Below are 23,844 nucleotides of genomic sequence, written 5' to 3' on the forward strand. Positions count from 1 at the left end.
ACAAGTTTTGTGACGAAACAGCGATCTCACCAGCGAGATCGCCGTGTGTGACACTTATCAGCAACCGGCCTCCCTGCCGGGTATCGCTGATCGTGCTCGAATGGCCTGGGCCATTTTTTGATCGTTGGTCTCCCGCTGGCCAGCACGCATCGCTGTGTGTGGCAGGCAGGAGACCAGCGATCAGTGAAGCTGGTAACCAAGGTAAACATTGGTTTTCTAAGCGGCGCTTAGAAACCCAATGTGTACATTAGATATCAGCGCGCTGGTGCAGGGAGCTGGTAACCAAGGTAAACATTGGGTTTCTTTTACCTTGGTTACCAGCTCCCTGCACCAGCGCGCTGGTATCTTATTGTACACTGCGGGTAACTAAGCGACGTGCATCGCTTGTTACCCGCATGTCACTGTCCTGATCGCTGCCTGTTTGACAGCTCACCAGCGATCATGTAGCGACACACCAGCGATCCTGACAAGTTCATATCGTTGTCGGGATCGCTGGTGAGTCACTATGCGTGACGGGGCCTTTACTCCGAGGCAGCAGACTTCCAGTACAGGGGGAAGCGTGATGTCGTTGTGATAGATAGGTCAGGTAAGGAAGATCTATGAGATGCAGGAAAGATGAGCTCCCCATCATGTAGCAACACACCAGCGTTCCTGACAAGTTCATATCGTTGTAGGATCGCTGGTGAGTCACTATGTGTGACGGGGCCTTTACTCCGAGGCAGCAGACTTCTGGTACGGGGGAAGCGTGATGTCGTTGTAATAGGTCAGGTAAGGAAGATCTATGAGATGCAGGAAAGATGAGCTCCCCATAAGAAGCTAACGCGAAACGTACGTTTGGGCGTCTCAGTGCAAACCAGGTTATGTATTCCCTTTATATTTAAGTAGAATTTGCCTCTCTCACAAATTAACGAGCTGTTGCAATCTTTGGTAGCATGTTTGCACCTTAACCATTTACTATATCTAAGCATAGTTTGTCTCTCCTTTACTAATATAATTGATTATTGGAATACTTAGTAGCATGTTTGCACTTTAATATATTTTCCTTTATGGGATTCACTTTATAATTTTTGTTAAGGAATATATTTAATGAGCACTAAGCACTTTACTGCCATCTAGTGGAGATATAAAGCAAACTAACATATATGTAAAAAAAAAAACCTGTGTGAGAGGCTACATACTTCTATATACTTCTTTGTATTAGGTTATTAGCTAGTGATATTAACATAGAGCTATATTTGTAGAAATACCTTTTTTAGAGGTTTATATAAACATTTTTTACTCTGTTAAATATTACATGCTCATTTATCCCTAAATAGGGTTGGTATATAATTTATATGCTATTTTTGCTAAATTTTGAAAACTGAGCTTTAAACTTTTTTATAAATCTGTATGCTGAAGTTTCCACATGCATTGAACTATATAAGCAATAATTGAATTTACAACTGTGGAAACTCTTCTTTGTGGAATTCTGTGATTTTTTTTTTTCATCATATGCTCTGAATATACCAACTTTGTTATGAAACTTGAATAATAGCTTATAATGTGGGTATTTATTCCTGTGGTTTCAGGTCCTTTCAGGTGACATCAAGCCCTGAGGTTAGTAAGGTCGAGGCGTCAATAAGACGCCCCTATTACTAACCCCATAGTCAAACTGTAAAGAAAACCACAGACACCCAGTTAAAAAAAATGCTTTAATTGAAATAAAGACTCAGACTCCTTTATTATTCTTAATTAAACCATACTTACAACCACACCTAATCCATGCGAAGCCCTCGTTCTCCTGTAATAAATATTAAATAAGAATGCAACAATATACCCATACATGTCCGTTGTTGTGTCTCACGCCGTAATCCATATCTCAGGGATATACATTTTTCAACCTGGACGGTGCTAAGATGTGACTGCACCGGCTGAAAAACCACCGGTGAATGAGCAGATGCTGGGAGCGGAGCTTCAGTAACTAGTGGTGACGTCACTGAGTCTGCGCTCCCTCACAGCCTGACCCACGCTGAACTCGAGCGTGGGAAAATGCCAGTTCATTTTCCCATGCTCCAGAGTTCAGCGTGGGTCAGGCTGTGAGTGAGCGCAGCATCAGTGACATCACCGCTATTCATTGAAGCTGTTGTCGCAGCCGGGCTGAACTGCTATGACCTCTGTACTGTGGGAAAATGCCAGTGAAGAGGTCACAGCAGGTCATGCTCTGTGTATTCACAGCTGATCACAGTGAGAATTTCCTGCGATTCTAGGCCGAGAAAATCAGACTGATTTTTCACACGGCAAGTGTGACACCGGCCTAAAGGTGGTACTGGAATCCATGGGACTTTATGAGTTGCCCCCAGCCGAGTGTATAGATTGAGAAGAGTAGGGGTCTACGAACAGAGCTTTCGGTGACTCCAACAGAGAGAGGGTGAGGCCATATACATGAAGCCGTAGACTGAAGTACTGGAGAAATAGATGCAAAGGTACAAGTCACTTAACCCCTTCACGACCTATGACGCCTACGTAGGCGTCATGAAAAGCAGTGCCCAAACGACCTATGACGCCTACGTAGGCGTCATGCTATAAATAGCCCCCCTGCGGGTCGGGTGACCGGGGTCACTGAAAGGTCACCCGATCCGCACACAAAGGACCCTTCAGAGTTAACACCTGGGGGTGTGGCTTAGCCCCCACGTGCCTACGATCGCTCTGATTGGCTGTTAAAAGTGAAACTGCCAATCAGAGTGATTGTAATATTTCACCAATGAAAATTGGTGAAATATTACAATCCAGCCGATGCTGAAATAGCATCGGACATGGCTGGACACAGAGACCCGACCCCCCCCCACACCGACTGACGGCACCGATCGGCTGCCGCCACCTTCTGACGGCAGCGATCGGCAGCCGCCGTCATGATCTGCCCCCCCGCCTTCCCTCCGCCCCCCCAGCCCTCCGATCATCCCCTCTCACCCTCCGATCACCCCCTCACCCTCCTTTGTGCCTCCGATCTCCCGCTATCCGTCCCGGTGTCCTGCTGTCCAGCGTCATGGGCGCCGCCATCTTGCAAGATGGCGGGCGCATGCGCAGTGCGCCGAATCGAATCTGCAACGCTGCAGATTCATTCATCTATTTTGATCACTATGATAAACTTTCATAGTGATCAAAATAATTAAAAAGTAAATCACCGCCCCCCTTATCACCCCCATAGGTAGGGACAAATAATAAAATATTTTTTTTTTTTCCATTAGGGTTAGGTCCAGGGCTAGGGTTAGGACTAGGGGTTAGGGTTGGACTAGGGGTTAGGGTTGGAATTGGGATTAGGGTTGGGATTACTGTTAGGCTTGTGGTTAGGGTTAGAGTTGGGATTTCGTTAGGGGTGTGTTGGGATTAGGGTTGTGGTTAGGGTTATGATTAGGGTTGGGATTAGGGTTAGGGGTGTGTTGGCTTTAGGGTTGGAGATAGAATTGAGGGGTTTCCACTGTTTAGGCACATCAGGGGCTCTCCAAACGCGACATGGAGCCACCATTTATTCCAGCCAATTTTGCATTCAAAAAGTCAAACGGTGCTCCCTCCATTTCGAGCCCCGACGTGTGCCCAAACAGTGGTGTACCCCCACTTATGGGGTATCAGGGTACTCAGGAAAAATTGCACAACAACTTTGGGGGTCTAATTTCTCCTGTTACCCTTGGGAAAATAAAAAATAGTGGACTAAAAATGTATTACTACTGTGAAGCACTTGGGGGTTCAACGTGCTCACCACACATCTAGATAAGTTCCTTGGGGGGTCTAGTTTCCAAAATGGGGTCACTTGTGGGGGGTTTGCACTGTTTAGGTACATCAGGGGCTCTGCAAACGTAACATGACGCCCACAGACCATTCCATCAAGTCGGCATTTCAAAGCGTCACTACTTCCCTTCCGAGCCCCAACGTGTGCCCAAACAGTGGTCCCCCCCATATATGGGGTACCAGCGTACTCAGGAAAAACTGGACAACAACTTTTGGGGTCCAATTTATCCTGTTACCCTTGTGAAAATAAAAAATAGTGGGCTAAAAATCACTTTTTGAGGGAAAAAAAAAATATTTTTTATTTTCACAGCTCTGCTTTATAAACTTCTGTGAAGCACTTGGGGGTTCAAAGTGCTGACCTCACATCTAGATTAGTTCCTTAGGTGATATAGTTTCCAAAATGGGGTCACTTGTGGGGGGTTTCCACTGTTTAGGTACATTAGGGGCTCTGCAAATGTAGCATGACGCCCACAGACCATTCCATCAAGTCTTCATTTCAAAGCGTCACTACTTCCCTTCCGAGCCCCAACGTGTGCCCAAACAGTGGTCCCCCCCCCACTTATGGGGTACCAGCGTACTCAGGACACACTGGACAACAACTTTTGGGGTCCAATTTATCCTGTTACCCTTGTGAAAATAAAAAATAGTGGACTAAAAATTTATTTTTTGAGGGAAAAAAAATATTTTTATTTTAACGGCTCTGCGTTATAAACTTCTGTGTAGCACCTGGGGGTTCAAAGTGCTCACTATGCATCTAGATAAGTTCCTTAAGGGGTCTGGTTTCCAAAATGGGGTCATTTGTGGGGGAGCTCCAAAGTTTACGCACACAGGGGCTCTGCAAACACAACATGGTGTCCGCTAACGATTGGAGCTAATTTTCCATTCAAAAAGTCAAATGACGCTCCTTCCCTTCTGAGTCATGCCGTGCACTCAAACAGTGGTTTTCCCCCACAAATGGGGTACCAGTGTACTCAGGACAAACTGGACAACAACTTTTGGGGTCCAATTTATCCTGTTACCCTTGGGAAAATAAAAAATAGCGGGCTAAAAAATCATTTTTGGAGGAAAAAAAATTATTTTTTTATTTTCACTGCTCTGCGTTATAAACTTCTGTGAAGCACTTGGGGGTTCAAAGTGCTCACCACACATCTAGATAAGTTCCTTCGGGGGTCTAGTTTCCAAAATGTGGTCACTTGTGGGGGAGCTCCAATGTTTAGGCACACAGGGGCTCTCCAAATGCGACATGGTGTCCGCTAACGATTGGAGCTAATTTTCCAATCAAAAAGTCAAATGGCGCTCCTTCCCTTCTGAGCCCTGCCGTGCGCCCAAACAGTGGTTTATGACCACATATGAAATATTGATGTACTCAGGAGAAATTGCCCAACAAATTTTAGGATCCATTTTATCCTGTTGCCCATGTGAAAATGAAAAAACTGAGGCCAAATAAAATTTTTGTGAAAAAAAAGTACTTTTTTTTTTTTTTTTACAGATCAATTTGTGAAGCACCTGGGGGTTCAAAGTGCATATGCATCTAGATAAGTTCCTTGGAGGGTCTAGTTTCCAAAATGGGCTCACTTGTGGGGGAGCTCCAATGTTTAGGCACACAGGTACTCTTAAAACAAGACATGGCAACCGCTAAACATTCAAGCATATTTTACATTAAAAAAGTAAAATGGCGCTCCTTGCCTTCTGAGCCCTGCCGTGCGCCCAAACAGTGGTTTATGACCACATATGAGGTATCAGTGTACTCAGGAGAAATTGCCCAACAAATTTTAGGATACATTTTATCCTGTTACCCATGTGAAAATGAAAAAAACTGATGCTAAAATAAAATTTTGGTTGGAAAAATTAAAATGTCCATTTTTTCATTCCATGTTGCTTTAGTTCCTGTGAAGCACCTGAAGGGTTAATAATCTTCTTGAATGTAGTTTTGAGTAGCTTGAGGGGTGCAGTTTTTAGAATGGTGTCACTTTTGGGTATTTTCTGCCATATAGACCCCTCAAAGTGACTTCAAATGTGAGGCGGTCCCTAAAAAAAAATGGTTTTGTAAATTTTGTTGTAAAAATGAGAAATTGCTGGTCAACTTTTAACCCTTATAACTTCCTAACGAAAAATAATGTTGTTTCCAAAATTGTGCTGATGTAAAGTAGACATGTGGGAAATGTTATTTATTAACTATTTTGTGTCACAACTCTCTGGTTTAACAGAATAAAAATTCAAAATTTGAAAATTGCAAAATTTTCAAAATTTTCGCCAAATTTCCATTTTTTTTCACAAATAAACGCAAAAATTATCGACCTAAATATACCACTATCATGAAGCCCAATATGTCACGAAAAAGCAAACTCAGAATCGCTAGGATCCGTTGAAGCGTTCCTGAGTTATTACCTCATAAAGGGACACTGGTCAGAATTGCAAAAAATGGCCAGGTCATTAAGGTCAAAATAGGCTGGGTCATGAAGGGGTTAAAAGTCTAAAGCGCTCTCTAGTGGTAGAAAAGTGTCCAGACTAATGTTTTTCTTTCCTTAAATTGCTTACGGCATAATATCCAGGCCCAGATGCTAGTTTAAATGACCCAAACTAGCCTCATTTTAGTGAGCTATGATGGTGTCAGTTCGAGTCATAAAACCAAAGATCAGGCAGCAACACTCGGCCTTATGTGGAGGTACACTTATGTGAAAATAGCGTTAGTCCGGCTTCACACATACACAATTCCTGACCTCAACCAATAAGCTTTCGTAGACCTACGTTCGTGTGAGACCCATGGATTGTCTGGAAATCGTGGACCATGCACAGGCTGTGACTGGTGGATCTAAGATTCCAGCCTAAGCAGTGACATCTTATTTCTGCTGCTGATCTGCCTGCAATCAGGAAACAATAATCTGATAGGCTCTTGGCTCAAAACTTCAGACCTGTTACTAGGAAAAAAAATCCTCCATTAATAACTGCCCTAAAAACATATGTGAAGAGCGGCATGTTATTTCAGGGGTCTTTGGCTTCAAGTCTACCATATGTTCTACCCTCTCCCAACCAAGTCTTCACCCAGAGTAAAAAAAATAGATATATCTATATAGTCATGAGCAGCCACATTACTCAGCTCAGGTTTCCACAGTAAACGCCCTTTTTTTGCTACCTAAAATGAAGGCCGCTACAAGCACTTGTCTGGGGCCCAATTACCTCTGTGAGGCCTTGTGTAAGAAGTATTGTACCTACATAGCGTACTCACACACAGTCTGACACTACCTCCTCCCTGCCGCTTGCCCAAACCTTCCCACTGCCTCAGAGGCCACGCCCCGTTCAGCCCTCGGCTGGTTTACTGCACTGTCATGATGAATTGAAGCTTTTTGCTGCAACCAATCAGCTGCTTTACGTCAGGTGCCTTGTTGCGCTCCAAGCCTCGATTATCTAACCAATCAGTAAGAGGAGTCTCGGGACGTTCTTCCCCCTTGTAGTTGGACTGAGGTGAAGTGTGTGATTCTCAGTCCGTGAGAGAGAAGAAGTGGCCAGGATCTGGCGCGATCTGCGGAATGGCACAGGCTGCAGTGTGAGTAATGGACGAGCTCCGTCGCGTCAGTGCTGCTGGCCCCATGTGTGTCAGCGTTATCCTCCATGGGGACTTGGAGTTAATGTCAGATTAGTGCACAAGGTGCAGTTGTCACAGTAACCCCTTATTTTGCAGCCACTGTAAATCGTTGTGCAACCTAAGCCTTAAGGCCCCGTCTCACTAAGCGATCTCGGTAGCGAGATCGCTGCTGAGTCACAACTTTTGTGACGTAACAGCGATCTCACCAGCGAGATCACTGTGTGTGACAGCGATCAGCGAGCGGCCCCCCTGCCGGTATCGCTGATCGCTGCAAGACACCTCTGGACATTTCTTTGGTCGCTGGTCTCCCGCTGGCCAGCACGCATCGCTGTGTGTGACAGGGGGGAGACCAGCGATCAGGTGTAAAAAATAATAAAAAAAATATAGTTATTCTCACCTTCCGACGTCCCGTTCAGCCATCCTGCCTCTCTCCACGCTCCGGTCCCAGTGATCCTTTGCACGAATGACCGCAAGACTTTGTTATCCCGCGAGACCGTGACATCTCGCGGTCATTCGTGCAAAGGATCACTGGGACCGGAGCGTGGAGAGAGGCAGGATGGCTGAACGCGACGTCGGAAGGTGAGAATAACTATATTTTTTATTTTTTTTTTTATTATTTTTTACAGGATGGCCAGCGATGCCGGGCGCTCGGCATCGCTGTGCTGATCGCTGGTGAAGCTGTCTGTGTGACAGCTCATCAGCGATCACATAGCGACTTACTAGCGATCCTGACACCTTCATATCGGTGTCGGGATCGCTGGTGAGTCGCTTAGTGAGACGGGGCCTTTAGGCTATGTGCAGAATTACCTGTGAGTTTTTCCGTGCAGAACCGCAGGTAAAGTGACCTGCGGTTTTCCTGCGGTTTTGCCCTGCGGTTTCACACCTCTACTATGTTAAAGGTGTGAAACCGCTGCGGAAACCGCCCAAACAATTGACATGCTGCGGTTTGTAAACCGCGCGGAAAAAAACGCACCGTGAGCACAGCGTTTTTGAAAATCCATAGGGTTTCATTGTACTGTACTTTGTCAGCGGAACCGCTGCGGAAACGCAGGAGAATCCGCACTGTGTGCACATAGCCTTAAGGGGCTATTCTGGTGTCATATATTTTCAACAACCCCCATATGAGTGTATATTACCAAAAAAGGAACAGTAATGGTTTTCACATCCACAATCCAATATTTTACGATAATCTCCAGTCCTGGCCATCCTCCTCTGCTCCTGTCTACTACAAGTCCCAGAACTCTCGGGGCGTATTACTAAGCAGCCCATGTATGGGTGGACTGTGCGGTGAATGAGGGGGGGCTTTGCCCAGTGACGTTTCTCATATATACAACTGAAAAAATGAAGAGACCACTGCAAAATGTTCAGTTCCTCTGATTTTTCTCTCTATAGGTATATTTTTGAGTAAAATGTAAATTGCTCTTTTATTCTATAAACTTCTGACAACATGTCTCCGAATTTTCAAGCACTAAATTTTGTATTTATTTTCAGAAAATGAGGAATGGTCAAAAGAACAAAAAATGCAGTGCTTGCAGACCTCAAATAATGCTAAGAAAACAAGTTCATAATCATTTAGAAACAACAATACTAATGTTTTATCTCAGGAAGAGTTCAGAATTCAATATTTTTTTGGAATAACCATGATTTTTAATCACAGCTTTCATGTGTCTTGGCATGCTTTCCACCAGTCTTTCACACTGCTTTTGGGTGACCCTATGCCACTCCTGGTACAAAAATTTAAGCAGTTCTTCATTGTTTGATGGCTTTTGACAATCCATCTTCCTCTTGATTACATTCCAGAGGTTTTCAATGGGGATCAGGTCTGGAGAATGGGCTGGCCATGACAGGGATTTGATGTGGTGGTCCTTCATCCACACATTGATTGACCTAGCTGTGTGGCATGGCGCATTGTCCTGCTGGAAAAACCAGTCCTCAGAGTTGGGGAACATTGCCTGAGCAGAAAGAATCAACTGTTTTTCCAGGATAACCTTGTATGTGACTTGATTTATACGTCCTTCACAAAGATTAATCTGCCCAATTCCAGCCTTGCTGAAGCATCCCCAGATCATCACCGATCCACCACCAAATTTCACAGTGGGTGCAAGACACTGTGGCTTGTACGCCTCTCCAGGTCTCCATCTGACGACCAGGTGTTGGGCGAACCTGAAAATTACACTCATCAGAGAAGATTACCTTACTCCAGTCCTCTATGGTCCAATCCTTATGGTCTTTGGCAAACTTCAGCCTGGCTCTCCTTTTGCTTCTCATTGATGAAAGGCTTTTTTCTACCTTTACATGACTTGAGCCCTGCCTCTAGGAGCCTGCTATGAACTGTTCTTGCTGTGCACTTCACCCCAGCTGCCATTTGCCATTCCTTTTGTAGGTTACTGGATGTCATCCTCCAGTTGCTGAGTGACATTCGAATAAGATGATGGTCATCCCGGTCAGTGGAGAATTGTTTTCGTCCTCTGGCGGTCTGTAGCTTTGTTGTCCCCAATATCTGCTGCTTGACCGTTTTGTAATGGACTGCCGTCTTAGAAATTTTAAGGACAGAGGCAACATGACGCTCACTGTATCCCCCTCTGATAGTAAAGCCAGAATTGAGCCCTTCTTTTCCTCTCTCATGACTTTTCTTTTCAACTCGTTTGGCATGGTTAAGGCTGTGTGCCCACATAGCAATTTTTAAGCGTTTCCGTGGCGTTTTTTAACGCGCGATTCTGCCATGGAAACGCTTAAAATAAGCGTTCCATGCATTTGTAATAGAAAACACACATGTGCCAATGGTGCGTTTTTTACCGCTGCGGAATCGCTTAGCGGTAAAAAACGCAGCATGTTCATTAATTTTGCAGAATCGCCCGCGATTCTGCATACCACCAATTATATGAGCAAAAACGCACGTGAAAACACATGTCAAAACACTTGACAATTGCGTCAAAAACGCGTGTCAAAAAGCGTATGCGATTTCCCTGGCAAGGGCATGCGTTCCTGCTCAGGAAAAAAATCGCTTGAAAATCACTACGTGGGCACATAGCCGAAAAGTTATTTTTTCATTCCTATTACTTTTGGGATATTACTAGCACTTGTTTTGCCTTTCAGCTTGTCCTATTGCAAGAGGATTGTGAACACCACAGCAGGTTTTTTATATTTTCCTTTGTTAAATAAGATTTGGTTCAGGTGATCACCTAATCAGAAGCACATTAAGTAGAATGAGGTGTACTCTGGTTGGAATCCAACTGACACTGGAATGGAATGGCTGTCAGGCGTGTAGAGAAGCTGATTTCTATAAAACTGCGCAGTGGTCTCTTAATTTTTACCAGAGCTGTATATATTATATATATCTATCTCTCTTTTGGTTGCAAAGCTAAGTGCACACAGCGTCTTTTAGCACAGCACAGCCACTGATTTTGCCACCATGACTGGTGGTTGTTTTCCCGATTTGGCATCATAGGCGTTCTTGTTGTCGTTCTTGCCTATATACTGTGAGGCATAGAGCGCAAAAGCCACCCGAAAAATGAATGTCACTTCTTTGTACCACATCAAGTGTTTATGAGCCATAAAGCAGTTTAAAGAAGCAACACAAAATGGCGCATGTGCACATATTATGTTGATTTTATGGGGTGCTTTTGCTGCACTCCAGAATCCCCCTGAAAAGACTTCAGGTTCACAAATCCTTACTCTTTCCACAGAGGGAGACAATCTGTTTTATTGGCTCCCAATTCACTTAGCAGGATTGTGCCCAGTAACCTACAGACAGTGTCAGGTCGGCGCCGTTATACTGATTACAGTGATACCTGGTGATGAAATCCGTCTTGTGGTTGTTGTGTAATCTTTATTAGTATTTTTCAGTTAATGAGATTCTCGTGTTCCAGTGTGGCCTGTGGACGAGGCTTTATGTGGTGCTCTCTGGCTTCATCTTCATCATTGTGGCTTAAATATCAGGTCACTGATCCCTAGGTGACTTGCCTCCTATTTTAAATATTGCAGTTAATAAGCTGGGCTTTCACTTTTTTTTTTTTTTTTTTTTTTTTTTTTTTTTTACCTCTAGCAAAATGGTGGCGCATGCTCTATAGCATGTATTGGCAAGTGATGATCTCAATCTGTACAAGAACCACCCACCAGTGGACGCTGCCGCCATCTTGCTGCAGCCAGATATTTTTATTTTTTTTTGCTCTGACTAAATGGCGGTGGCACATGCGCAGTGGCATATATCACCAAGCAATGCTCTCAATCTCTGTAAGCTTGCAAAGATTAGGAGCATCTCTTGCACATCACTGTCCCCATAGTTTGAGAGTTACTGAACATAGAGAAGTCAAAGATGTCTGGGAGCCGCACAGTATGGCATCACGGAGGGCAGGTTGTGCACTTCTGCCTTAAAGTGTTCCATTATTTTCAAAATAGTACGAATTCCATTTCCTCTATGGGATACATGACTATCAATTACAGTAATTCAATGGATAATTCACATTTATAGAAAATTTCTGGACTATACTAGGGCCACCGGAACCGTGCCCAGAGATCCAGGCACTGCCACACATTTTTTGACCACTTAGGAAGCATTTTTTTCAATATATCTTGTATTGTCTTATTGTCTTGTATTGTCTTAAAATAATGTAATACATAATAATAATAATAATAATTTATTATAGCGCCATTTATTGCATGGCACTTTACATGTGAGGAGGGTTAATAATACTACATTGGTCCACATTTAAAAAAAAAAAAAAAGTTTATATTTGTGCTAAATGTTTAGTGTATTCTCTTCAATCCCATCAGTCCATAAGTACCAAACGTTGCACCTTTTGTTAAAACAAATTTGGTGCAATTTACAGCAGTTCACTGTTTTTAAAGTGAACCTGACAGCTGAAATATGCTGCCTGATCCACGGGCAGCATGTATCCAACATTGGCTGTATGGTCTCCGGTAGGCATGTTTGTCTCCGTGAAGAACATACTTTAGAAGCTGTTGGGGGCCAAGTCGAATAGGAGACTAGTCGGACTGGCGGGTCGCCAGCAGCTTCTTCCTGCCACTGCAAGTAAGTGACAGGTCTATCCATATACAAGCCCGCAGGGAGAGACCGGTGATTCCAGAGCAGAGAGAAGCTGCCAAGGATCTGATTAGTCTACCCTACTGTGCAGCTCAGTCCTTGGCTGCTTTTAACCCCTTTAATGACCACCAATATGACTTAAAACTGACCTGCGATATAAGAGCAAAGCATGCTGCGACAGGTGACAATCCAGCAGCTATCAGCTGTACACTATAGCTGACAACTTGCTGCATCAGCCATTATCAGATTTCGCTCCAACCATGGCCATTTAACCCCTTAAATACTGCTGTAAATAGTGACTACAACATCTAGATGGTTAACAGTGTGTGGGGGCTCCCTCTTTAACCCCATTAATACTCTGAGATCTTGATTGTGTGGGTCTGGTTTTTGCTGTGGCAATTCATGGCCATGTAAGGCCTTAAAGTCCTCCAGCTATAGCAGCCTGTTCAGAAGTTAGAAACCTTTAGGTGGTAAAAATACATTTTGCATTAATTCCTGAAAAAGCACCTGAAGGGTAAATAAACTACCTGAAAGCCATTTTGAACAGGTTGAGGGGTGCAGTTTTTAAAATGGTATCACTCCTGGGGGGATTCCAATGTATAGGACCCCCAAATTAACTTCAAAACTGAATTGGTCCCTAAAAAAATGTTTTGTAAATTTCCTTTAAAAAAAAAAAAAAAAATTACTGCTATAATTTATAATGTAAGCTAAATAAAGGAAAATTTTACAGGTATTGCTGATGTAAAGCAGGCAAGAGGGAAATGTTATTTATTAATATTTTTGTGTTGTCTGATTATCTGATTTTTAAATGTTTGTCAAATTTCTGATATCTTTATAAATAAACACAAAACATAGCCTACATTTACCATTTCTAAAGTATAATGTGTCACCAAAAAGCATTCTCCAAATCAATGGTATAAGTTGAAGAGATCCAGAGTTATTGCTACATAAAGTGACAATGGTCAGATTTAAAAAATTTGGCCCGGTCATGAAGGGGTTTTTAACCCCTTTGCACCGGAGCCCATTTTTGTTTTTGCGTTTGTTTTTCGCTCCCCTTCTTCCCAGAGCCATAACTTTTTTATTTTTCCGTCAATATGGCTGTGTGAAGCCTTGTTTTTTGTGGGGCAAGTTGTAGTTTTGAACGACACCAATTGTTTTACCATATTGTGCACTCAAAAACTGGAAAAAAAATTCCAAGTGCGGTGAAATTGCAAAAAAGTGCAATCCCACAGTTTTTTTTGTTTTTTTTTTTTCACCATGTTCACTAAATGCGAAAACTGACCTGCCGTTATGATTCTCCAGGTCAATACGAGTTCATAGACACCAAACATGTCTAAGTTCATTTTTATCTAAGTGGTGAAAAAAAATTCAAAACTTTGTTAAAAAAAAAATTTGCACCATATTCCGAGACCCATAGCGTCTCCATTTTTCGTGATTTTCGGTTGGGTGAGGGCTTGTTTTTTGCGCACCGAGTTAATGTTTTTAATTATACCATTTTGGTGCAGATTCATTCTTTTGAACTCCCGTTATTGCATTTTAACGGAATGTGGAGGCGACCAAAAAATTAATTCTGGCGTTTTTGAATTTTTTTTTCTCGCTACGCTGTTTAGAGATCAGGTTATTCCTTTTTTAATAGATCAGGCAATTCTGAACGTGGCGATACCAAATATGTGTATGTATGATTTTTATTTTGAAAGGGGCCAAAAGAGGGTGATTTGAACTTTTTGTATTTTTATTTTTTTTTACATTTTTAAAAACTTTTTTTTTTTTTTACTTTTGGCATTCTTCAGTAGCCTCCATGGGAGACTAGAAGCTGCCATAGCCTGATCGGCTCTGCTACACACAGGCGATGCTCAGATCGCCTCTATGTAGCTGAATTACTGTATTGCTATGAGCGCCGACCACTGGGTGGTGCTCATAGCAATCCGGCATCAACAACCATAGAGGTCTCAAGGAGACCTCTGGTTGTTATGCCGACGCACAGATGACTCCCGATCACGTGACGGAAGCGCTTGTTAAATGTTGCTGTCAGAGTTTGACAGCGGCATTTAACTAGTTAATAGCCGCGGGCGGATCGCGATTCCACCTGCGGCTATTGCGGGCACATGTCAGCTGTTGAAAACAGCTGACATGTCCCGGCTTTGAGGTGGGCTCACCGCCGGAGCCCACTTTAAAGGGGGAGATGCGACATGCGCTGTACTAGTACGGCACATGTCGCAAAGGGGTTAAAGTGTTTTTTTTCTGAAAAGCCGCAGCGTTCCAGTGTCAAAACATACATGGCTGGGATCAAGCAGGGTCTGATACATGCTGCTCGTGGATCAAGCAGCATATTTCAGCTATCAGATTCCCTTTAAAATAAGACTATAAATTTGCTTTACTTTTACTGGAGCAATAAAAACTTTTATTGGAAGCGCCATGGTGGTAGGCTTGATGTCCCAGGGAAATCTGCAGGCAGCTACATCCACTCATTAATGGACTGAGTATTCCAAATGTAAAGCTGGTTTTACACTTGCTGTGTTTTTTGCGCCCTGTTTTTACCTTCTGGGATCGCCGTTTTTCCCTGTTATAACAAATAGCAGGAAAAAAAAAACGGCGATCCGGAAATACGGTGTAACGCAAAAACAAGGTAACGTTGTTTTTGTGGTACCATTGATTTAAATGGAGGCCATGTCCGTGAGCCATGAAAAATATCGTGCAAGCTCGATATTTTTTCACAGCCGTATATACGGCCCTCATGGCCATACGGGACACAGCGCTCCAATGTATTTTTGCGGGCCGTTTTTGCAGCCCCATAGAAATCTATTAGGGCCGCAAAAACACGGCAAGTGTAAAAGCAGCCTTACTTGTCAGTGATAAATTATTGTAGAAAAAAATGGAGACTTTTTTGGAATGCTACTAATTATTATATTCAGTGTTAGAAAAGAGAAGGAGACCAGGGTGTTGTATGTCACACACTAAAGTTGAATTTTGCTGAAATTGCAAATGTTATACATGTTAAAAGTGATTGCAATGTAAATATTTGTTCAACTTTTTTTTTTTCTAATCCCCTCCATGACAGCACACAGGAGGTTGCCTCCCCATCCTGATTAGGGACAGTAAACAAGAGGTTAAATAGCCCTCCCCTTCCTCTAATCCCCAGTGTTTTCCTGTCCCTAACAGGAATGAAGAGGTTCTATGTGCTCCGTGGATCGGGCCGGAGTTTTCCCTTACCGTGAGCCGGGCAGACGGGGTTGCTCATCCCGCACCTTCCTCCCCGTATGCTGCTCCCGCTGCTGGCAGGACCCGCACCATCCTCCGGTGCTTCGGCAACGCTGGATGGTGAGTGGGGCTGGGGGCCTCCCGTAGCTCCCCATCCCGGGATTCGATTCCCCCCCCCGCGCGCAGCATGCCCGTCTCTACCGAGCGGAATGCACCAGGAGTGACGCGCACCGCCGGGCCCGAAGGCGCGACGTCACGTCCTCCCTGTGTTCCACAGTGGAACGCACCGCACCACGGGAAGTTAAGAAAAAAAAAAAAAGTGGCGCCAGGAACTTAGGGGGAGCGATCTCATCCGATTGGATGAGGTAAAGGAAACTGGATCTCGGTTCCTATTTAAGGACCCAGATGGAAGACGCCATAAAGTAGTGCTATTGTCTGCATGATGGATGCGTCTTCCCTGAAAGCGGCTTCTGCAGAGCCCAGCTCAAACCCTGGCCCAGTGAGTATAATCGGAAAAGGGTATATACCGTTTTGGTTTAGGACCCATCCTTAGGGTCCCCCCTCCTTTTCCCTCTTTCAGGGAGACAAGGATTCTACACCAAAAACGGAAGTAAAACCTATGAGCCGAAAATGCGCCATATGTAGGAAAAAACTCTCCTCCGATTATAAAAAGACATTGTGCCAGCAATGCATGGCAAAAATCGTACGGGAGGAACAACCATCCCTGATAGAGGAAGTAAGAGGGAGGATGCGACAGGAAATCCAGTCGTCCCTGACTACCTTCTCCCAGTCATTCGGGGGGAGGGGGCCCCTCAACCTCAAGGAAGAGGAAATATGCCCCTGAGGACATCTCAGATTCAGAACCTGAGTCATCGGCTTCAGCGTACGGGAGGGAAGAGGGTGAATTAACCCCAGCCCAGTCAGAGGATGATAAGAAATGTTTTTTTCCTCAGATGATATGGAGGAACTATTATCAGCAGTCAGGAACACAATAGGAGTAGAAGAAGATAGGTCATCCTGCACTGAGCGGGGTGGTCTATTTGGCGGCCTGAAATCCAGGAAGAAAATGGTTTTCCCTATCCATGATAATATCCAGAGTCTAATCCTGCAATGGGAACTCCCGGAAAAGAAATTAAGTATCCTGGGCAAAACGAGGGATCGATTTCCCCTGGACGAAGAAGCCGCGAAACCTTGGACTGAGATTCCAAAAGTAGATATCCAGGTAGCTAAAAAGACTACGCTACCCTTCGAGGACTCCTTGCTAGTGTTGAGCGATACCATCCGATACCCTAAAATATCGGATCAGTTGGTATCGGCCCGATACGAAAAAAGTATCGGGTATCGCCGATTCCGATACCGGAAGTCCCATTCAAGTCTATGGGATTTCCGGTATTGGAATAAGAAAAACCCTTTTCTGTCCTTGTACAGCCTCTCGGGGGTGTGTACGGCCTGCCGGGGGTCTGTGCCGACTGCCCGGGGGTCTGTGCAGGCTGCGGGGGTCTGTGCAGGCATCGTCCGATGGGACTACAAGTCCCATCGGGCGATGCCTGCTACCATGACGGTGATTGACACATTAACCAATGATGGGACAGTAGTAGTCCCATCATCCGGCTAATGTGTTGAATGTAAAAAAAACAAAAAAAAAACATGCTACATACATATATACTACATATGTACTACATATATACCACATGCATGCAGCATGCATACTATATATATACTACATGCATGCAACATACATACATACTACATATATACCACATGCATGCAACATGCATACTACATATACTACATGCATGCAACATACATATATACTATATATATACTACATGCAACATACATACTACATACATGCATATATACTACATACAATACATTCATACAATACATACATATAGACATACAGTACATATAACATAGAGTACATACTCACCATCACTTGTCACTTTGTTCCCCGAAGCCATTGTCATCTATGGAATAAATATTAAAATGACAAAACACCAATATACTTACCCCTGATCCGCAGAAGTCCACGAGTGTCCCACGACGATCTTGCGTGGAGAACAGCAGCATCAGCTGATGCTACCGTTCTCTACGGGCTCCAGGAATCCAATGACGGGAGGTAGGTATCCTTCCGCACTGTATTCCTCCACCACTAAAAAAAAAAGTCCCTAGTCTCACTTTATGGCATTGCTGTGTGAGAAATTTCCCACGCAGCTTTTGCCATAAAGTGAGACTAGGGACTTTTCTTTTTTTTTACTGTGGCGGAGGAATACAGTGCGGAAGGATACCTACCTCCCTTCATTGGATTCCTGGAGCCCGTAGAGAACGGTAGCATCAGCTGATGCTGCTGTTCTCCACGCAAGATCGTCGTGGGACACTCGTGGACTTCTGCGGACCAGGCGTAAGTATATTGGTGGTTTGTTATTTTAATATTTATTCCATAGATGACAATGGCTTCGGGGAGCAAAGTGACAAGTGATGGTGAGTATGTACTCTATGTTATATGTACTGTATGTCTATATGTATGTTTTGTATGAATGTATTGTATGTAGTATATATGTATGTTGCATGCATGTAGTATATATGTAGTATGTATGTATGTTGCATGCATGTAGTATATATGTAGTATGCATGTGGTATATATGTTGCATGTAGTATACAGTGCCTACAAGTAGTATTCAACCCCCTGCAGATTTAGCAGGTTTGATAAGATGCAAATAAGTTAGAGCCTTCAAACTTCACACAAGAGCAGCATTTATTAACAGATGCATAAATCTTACAAACCAAAAAGTTATGTTGCTCAGTTAAATTTTAATAAATTTTAAACATACAAGTGTGGGTCAATTATTATTCAACCCCTAGGTTTAATATTTTGTGGAATAACCCTTGTTTGCAATTACAGCTAATAATCGTCTTTTATAAGACCTGATCAGGCCGGCACAGGTCTCTGGAGTTATCATGGCCCACTCCTCCATGCAGATCTTCTCCAAGTTATCTAGGTTCTTTGGGTGTCTCATGTGGACTTTAATCTTGAGCTCCTTCTACAAGTTTTCAATTGGGTTAAGGTCAGGAGACTGACTAGGCCACTCCAACACCTTGATTTTTTGCCTCTTGAACCAGGCCTTGGTTTTCTTGGCTGTGTGCTTTGGGTGGTTGTCTTGTTGGAAGATGAAATGACGACCCATCTTAAGATCCTTGATGGAGGAGCGGAGGTTCTTGGCCAAAATCTCCAGGTAGGCCGTGCTATCCATCTTCCCATGGATGTGGACCAGATGGCCAGGCCCCTTGGCTGAGAAACAGCCCCACAGCATGATGCTGCCACCACCATGCTTGACTGTAGGGATGGTATTCTTGGGGTCGTATGCAGTGCCATCCAGTCTCCAAACGTCACGTGTGTGGTTGGCACCAAAGATCTCGATCTTGGTCTCATCAGACCAGAGAACCTTGAACCAGTCTGTCTCAGTCCTCCAAGTGATCATGAGCAAACTGTAGATGAGCCTTGACATGACGCTTTGAAAGTAAAGGTACCTTACGGGCTCGTCTGGAACGGAGACCATTGCGGTGGAGTACGTTACTTATGGTATTGACTGAAACCAATGTCCCCACTGCCATGAGATCTTCCCGGAGCTCCTTCTTTGTTGTCCTTGGGTTAGCCTTGACTCTTCGGACAAGCCTGGCCTCGGCACGGGAGGAAACTTTCAAAGGCTGTCCAGGCCGTGGAAGGCTAACAGTAGTTCCATAAGCCTTCCACTTCCGGATGATAATCCCAACAGTGGAGACAGGTAGGCCCAACTCCTTGGAAAGGGTTTTGTACCCCTTGCCAGCCTTGTGACCCTCCACGATCTTGTCTCTGATGGCCTTGGAATGCTCCTTTGTCTTTCCCATGTTGACCATGTATGAGTGCTGTTCACAAGTTTGGGGAGGGTCTTAAATAGTCAGAAAAGGCTGGAAAAAGAGAATTCATCCAAACATGTGAAGCTCATTGTTCTTTGTGCCTGAAATACTTCTTATTACTTTAGGGGAACCAAACAGAATTCTGGTGGTTTGAGGGGTTGAATAATAAATGACCCTCTGAATAAACTTTTCACAATTTAAAAAAAAAATAAACAAAGAAATAACATTCTTTTTTGCTGCAGTGCATTTCACACTTCCAGGCTGATCTACAGTCCAAATGTCACAATGCCAAGTTAATTCCGAATGTGTAAACCTGCTAAATCTGCAGGGGGTTGAATACTACTTGTAGGCACTGTATATGTAGTATATATATGTTGCATGCATGTGGTATATATGCAGTATGCATGTATGTAGTATGTGTTTTTTTTTTTTTTTTTTTTTTCCATTTAACACATTAGCCGGATGATGGGACTTCTACTGTCCCATCATTGGCTAATGTGTCAATCACTGTCATTGTAGCAGGCATCGCCCGATGGGACTTGTAGTCCCATCGGACGATGCCAGTACAGACCCCCGGGCAGTCGGTACAGACCCCCCGGAAGGCCCGAACTGACGGCGCATCATGATGCGCACAGACCGCGCATCATGATGACATCATTTCGGCAGCCAATCAGAGCCACAACAGTGACTCATTGCATTATGGGAACTTCCGATTCCGATATTGAAAAAATATCGGTACTCGGTATCGGAATTCCGATACAGCGAATATCGGCCGATACTGCAAACATCGGGTATCGGAATGCTCAACACTACTCCTTGCAGCTTAAAGACCCGCTGGACCAGAAGATGGATAGCCTACTGAAGAAGTCCTGGGAAGCCTCAGCAACTTCCTTAAAAACAAACGTGGCATCGGCCTGTGTAACCAGGACCCTATACCTCTGGCTTCAGCAGCTAGGAGACCATATAAAAAGAGCAACTCCGAGGAAAGATCTCCTAGCTTCTCTACCACTTCTACAGAAGGCAGCCGCCTTTTTGGCAGACTCCTCGGCAGAGTCATGCAAAACAGAAGCCGCGGAGACACCATCACATGTTTCTCAACGCAAGCAATGACCAGCCAGGTCTTTCCCCGGGAAGGAACAACCACGGGAAGGGCAGTCTCGAATGAAGGAAACCACCTATGCAAAACATGGTATCCATCCACAGACAGCTGTTTCGGGGTATTGCCCCTCATCAGTGTGGAGTAGGAAACTGGCTGGTAGGAGCAATGCCTAGTAAAAGACTGTGAAGATGAGGATGAATGAAATCATGGAGATCAACATCCAACACTGCGGAGACACCATCACGTGTTTCTCAACGCAGTGATTCTAGAGCACTGCCCCCATCCCTTATGGGAAATATGCAAAACATGCAAAACAGAAGCCGCGGAGACACCATCACATGTTTCTCAACGCAAGCAATGACCAGCCAGGTCTTTCCCCGGGAAGGAACAACCACGGGAAGGGCAGTCTCCAATGAAGGAAACCACCTGTGCCAAAACATGGTATCCATCCACAGACAGCTGTTTCGGGGTATTGCCCCTCATCAGTGTGGAGTAGGAAACTGGCTGGTAGGAGCAATGCCTAGTAAAAGACTGTGAAGATGAGGATGAATGAACTCATGGAGATCAACATCCAACACTGCGGAGACACCATCACGTGTTTCTCAACGCAGTGATTCTAGAGCACTGCCCCCATCCCTTATGGGAAATATGCAAAACAGAAGCCGCGGAGACACCATCACATGTTTCTCAACGTCAGACAGCTGTTTCGGGGTATTGCCCCTTATCAGTGTGGAGTAGGAAACTGGCTGGTAGGGGAAAGACCTGGCTGGTCATTGCTTGCGTTGAGAAACATGTGATGGTGTCTCCGCGGCTTCTGTCTTGCATGTTTTGCATATTTCCCATAAGGGATGGGGGCAGTGCTCTAGAATCACTGCGTTGAGAAACACGTGATGGTGTCTCCGCAGTGTTGGATGTTGATCTCCATGAGTTCATTCATCCTCATCTTCACAGTCTTTTACTAGGCATTGCTCCTACCAGCCAGTTTCCTACTCCACACTGATGAGGGGCAACACCCCGAAACAGCTGTCTGTGGATGGATACCATGTTTTGGCATAGGTGGTTTCCTTCATTGGAGACTGCCCTTCCCGTGGTTGTTCCTTCCCGGGGAAAGACCTGGCTGGTCATTGCTTGCGTTGAGAAACATGTGATGGTGTCTCCGCGGCTTCTGTTTTGCATGTTTTGCATATTTCCCATAAGGGATGGGGGCAGTGCTCTAGAATCACTGCGTTGAGAAACACGTGATGGTGTCTCCGCAGTGTTGGATGTTGATCTCCATGAGTTCATTCATCCTCATCTTCACAGTCCTCGGCAGAGTCAGTCCGTATTGCGGCAAGAACGTCCGTGTTTTCCTACACCACCCAAAGGGCCCTATGGCTAAAAATGTGGAGTGGAGATATCCTATCAAAATTATGCTCTATTCCATTCAAGGGCGAATATGTATTTGGCCCGGCATTGGACGAATTATTAGAGAAGGTGACCGACAAGAAGAAAAACCTTCCCGAGCCGAAACCACTCAAGAAAAAACCCTATTATCCACCCCAGGCTCAAACCCCGCAATACAGGGGTAAAGGGAAAGCGGGACGATGGAGCTACCCAAAAGGCGGATGAGGCAGGAATATTTTTCACGATTCGGTCAGACAGAGATAAAAAATGACGTCAAGCAGGTAGGGGGCAGAATCACAGACTACTTCCCGAGCTGGCAGGAGATAACAACAAATCAAAGAATCCTGGACTCAGATGGGGAGAAAAAATAGAATTCTCCTCCTGCCACCCGCAAAACTTGGAAGTAACACATCTTCCTTCAGCAAGACTTCAAAATGTTCTACTCTCCGAACTCCAAAAGATGCTATCATCAGCGGTAATCTCTCCAGTCCCAGAACTGGAACAGGGTCAGGGCCACTACTCCCGGCTGTTCTTAGTAAAAAAGCCAAGTGGAAAATACCGGGTCATCATCAACCTGAAGAAGCTAAACCAACATGTCTGGTACCAACGCTTCAAGATGGAATCGATAAAGACCACGATACCACTAATTGGACAAGACTTTGCCATGGCCACTATAGATCTCCAAGAGGCCTATTACCACGTTCCCATCCATCCATCCCATTGGCAATATCTAAGGTTCGCAGTCACTCTAGACACAGAAGTACACCACTTCCATTTCAGAGTTCTACCCTTCGGAATATCTTCGGCACCCCGAACATTTACAAAGATAATGGCAGAAGTGGTAGCATTCCTCAGAGGGAGGGATATATGTGTCGTCCCTTACTTAGACGACCTCCTGGTCTTGGCTCCCTCCAACACCATTCTAAGGCAACACCTACAAACAGTCCTGCAGACCCTGGCGTCCCTGGGCTGGATGGTAAACATGGAAAAATCAGACCTGAATCCCTCAACCAGAAAGATCTTTCTAGGGATCCTCCTGGATTCAAACAACCAAATATCCTTTCTTCCGTCCACCAAGCAGGTAGGCGTGAGATCAAAAGTTCGGACTCTAAAAAGTCAGGAAACAGTGACCATAAGGTTTGCCATGTCAACATTGGGGTCAATGACTTCTTGCATCCAAGCGGTCCCCTGGGCCCAGGCCCACTCAAGGATACTCCAGAGATATATCCTATCCAGCTGGAACAAAGACCCGGAGATCCTCAATACGAGAATCTCCCTACCCCAGCACGTAAAGTTGTCTCTCAACTGGTGGCTCAACCAGGGAAACCTAGCAAAAGGGATACCCTGGATACAATATCCCATGACGTCGATCACAACAGACGCCAGCAAACGTGGCTGGGGAGCAGTATCGCCTCAGGGAGTCTTCCAGGAACTCTGGCCCAGAGACATGGAAAAACAATCTTCCAACTACAGAGAACTGAGAGTGGTAGAAGAAGCCCTAAAGGCAGCAGAAACATCAGTCCAGGGAACCCATGTCCGGATTTACTCCGACAATATGACTACCGTGGCCCATCTACATCATCGGGGCAGCACAAAATACGGAAGTCTGCAAAACGTTTCAGCACGGATATTCGGCTGGGCAGAACACAATCTCCAGTCCCTTTCAGCTCTCCACCTAAAAGGATCCGACAACATCGAGGCAGACTTCCTAAGCAGGACAGACTTAGATGCAGGGTGATGGAACCTCAACGTCAGAGTATTCCATACCTTAACCCAAAATCGGAGTCTCCCAGAGGTAGACCTATTTGCGAACCGGGAGAATGCCAAAACAAAGCATTACTTTTCCATAGGTCCAAACGAGAAACACTCAAGGGTGGA

At 44.7% G+C, this 23,844-nt stretch overlaps 1 protein-coding gene across 9 annotated transcripts in view; it reads left to right on the forward strand.

Annotated features, from left to right (window-relative positions):
• Positions 1–23,844, forward strand: part of GSS (glutathione synthetase) — a 162,277-nt gene that overhangs the window by 63,059 nt on the left and 75,374 nt on the right. The window contains exons 1-2 of one of the 9 annotated variants that reach the window (XM_073559422.1): positions 7,147–7,306; positions 15,549–15,707. The exons of 6 other annotated variants lie outside the window; for them this stretch is intronic. In XM_073559422.1, coding sequence (XP_073415523.1) covers positions 7,290–7,306; positions 15,549–15,707 — 176 coding nt within the window. In that variant the 5' untranslated portion in view covers positions 7,147–7,289. Of the gene's footprint in view, positions 1–7,146; positions 7,307–15,548; positions 15,708–23,844 lie in introns of those variants that run through there. 2 more of the 9 variants (XM_073559421.1, XM_073559425.1) reach the window with 2 other exon arrangements.

The sequence above is a fragment of the Dendrobates tinctorius genome, unplaced genomic scaffold (assembly GCF_039654945.1).
Source record: "Dendrobates tinctorius isolate UK_male_01 unplaced genomic scaffold, ASM3965494v1 ptg000270l, whole genome shotgun sequence".
Lineage (NCBI taxonomy): Eukaryota > Metazoa > Chordata > Amphibia > Anura > Dendrobatidae > Dendrobates > Dendrobates tinctorius.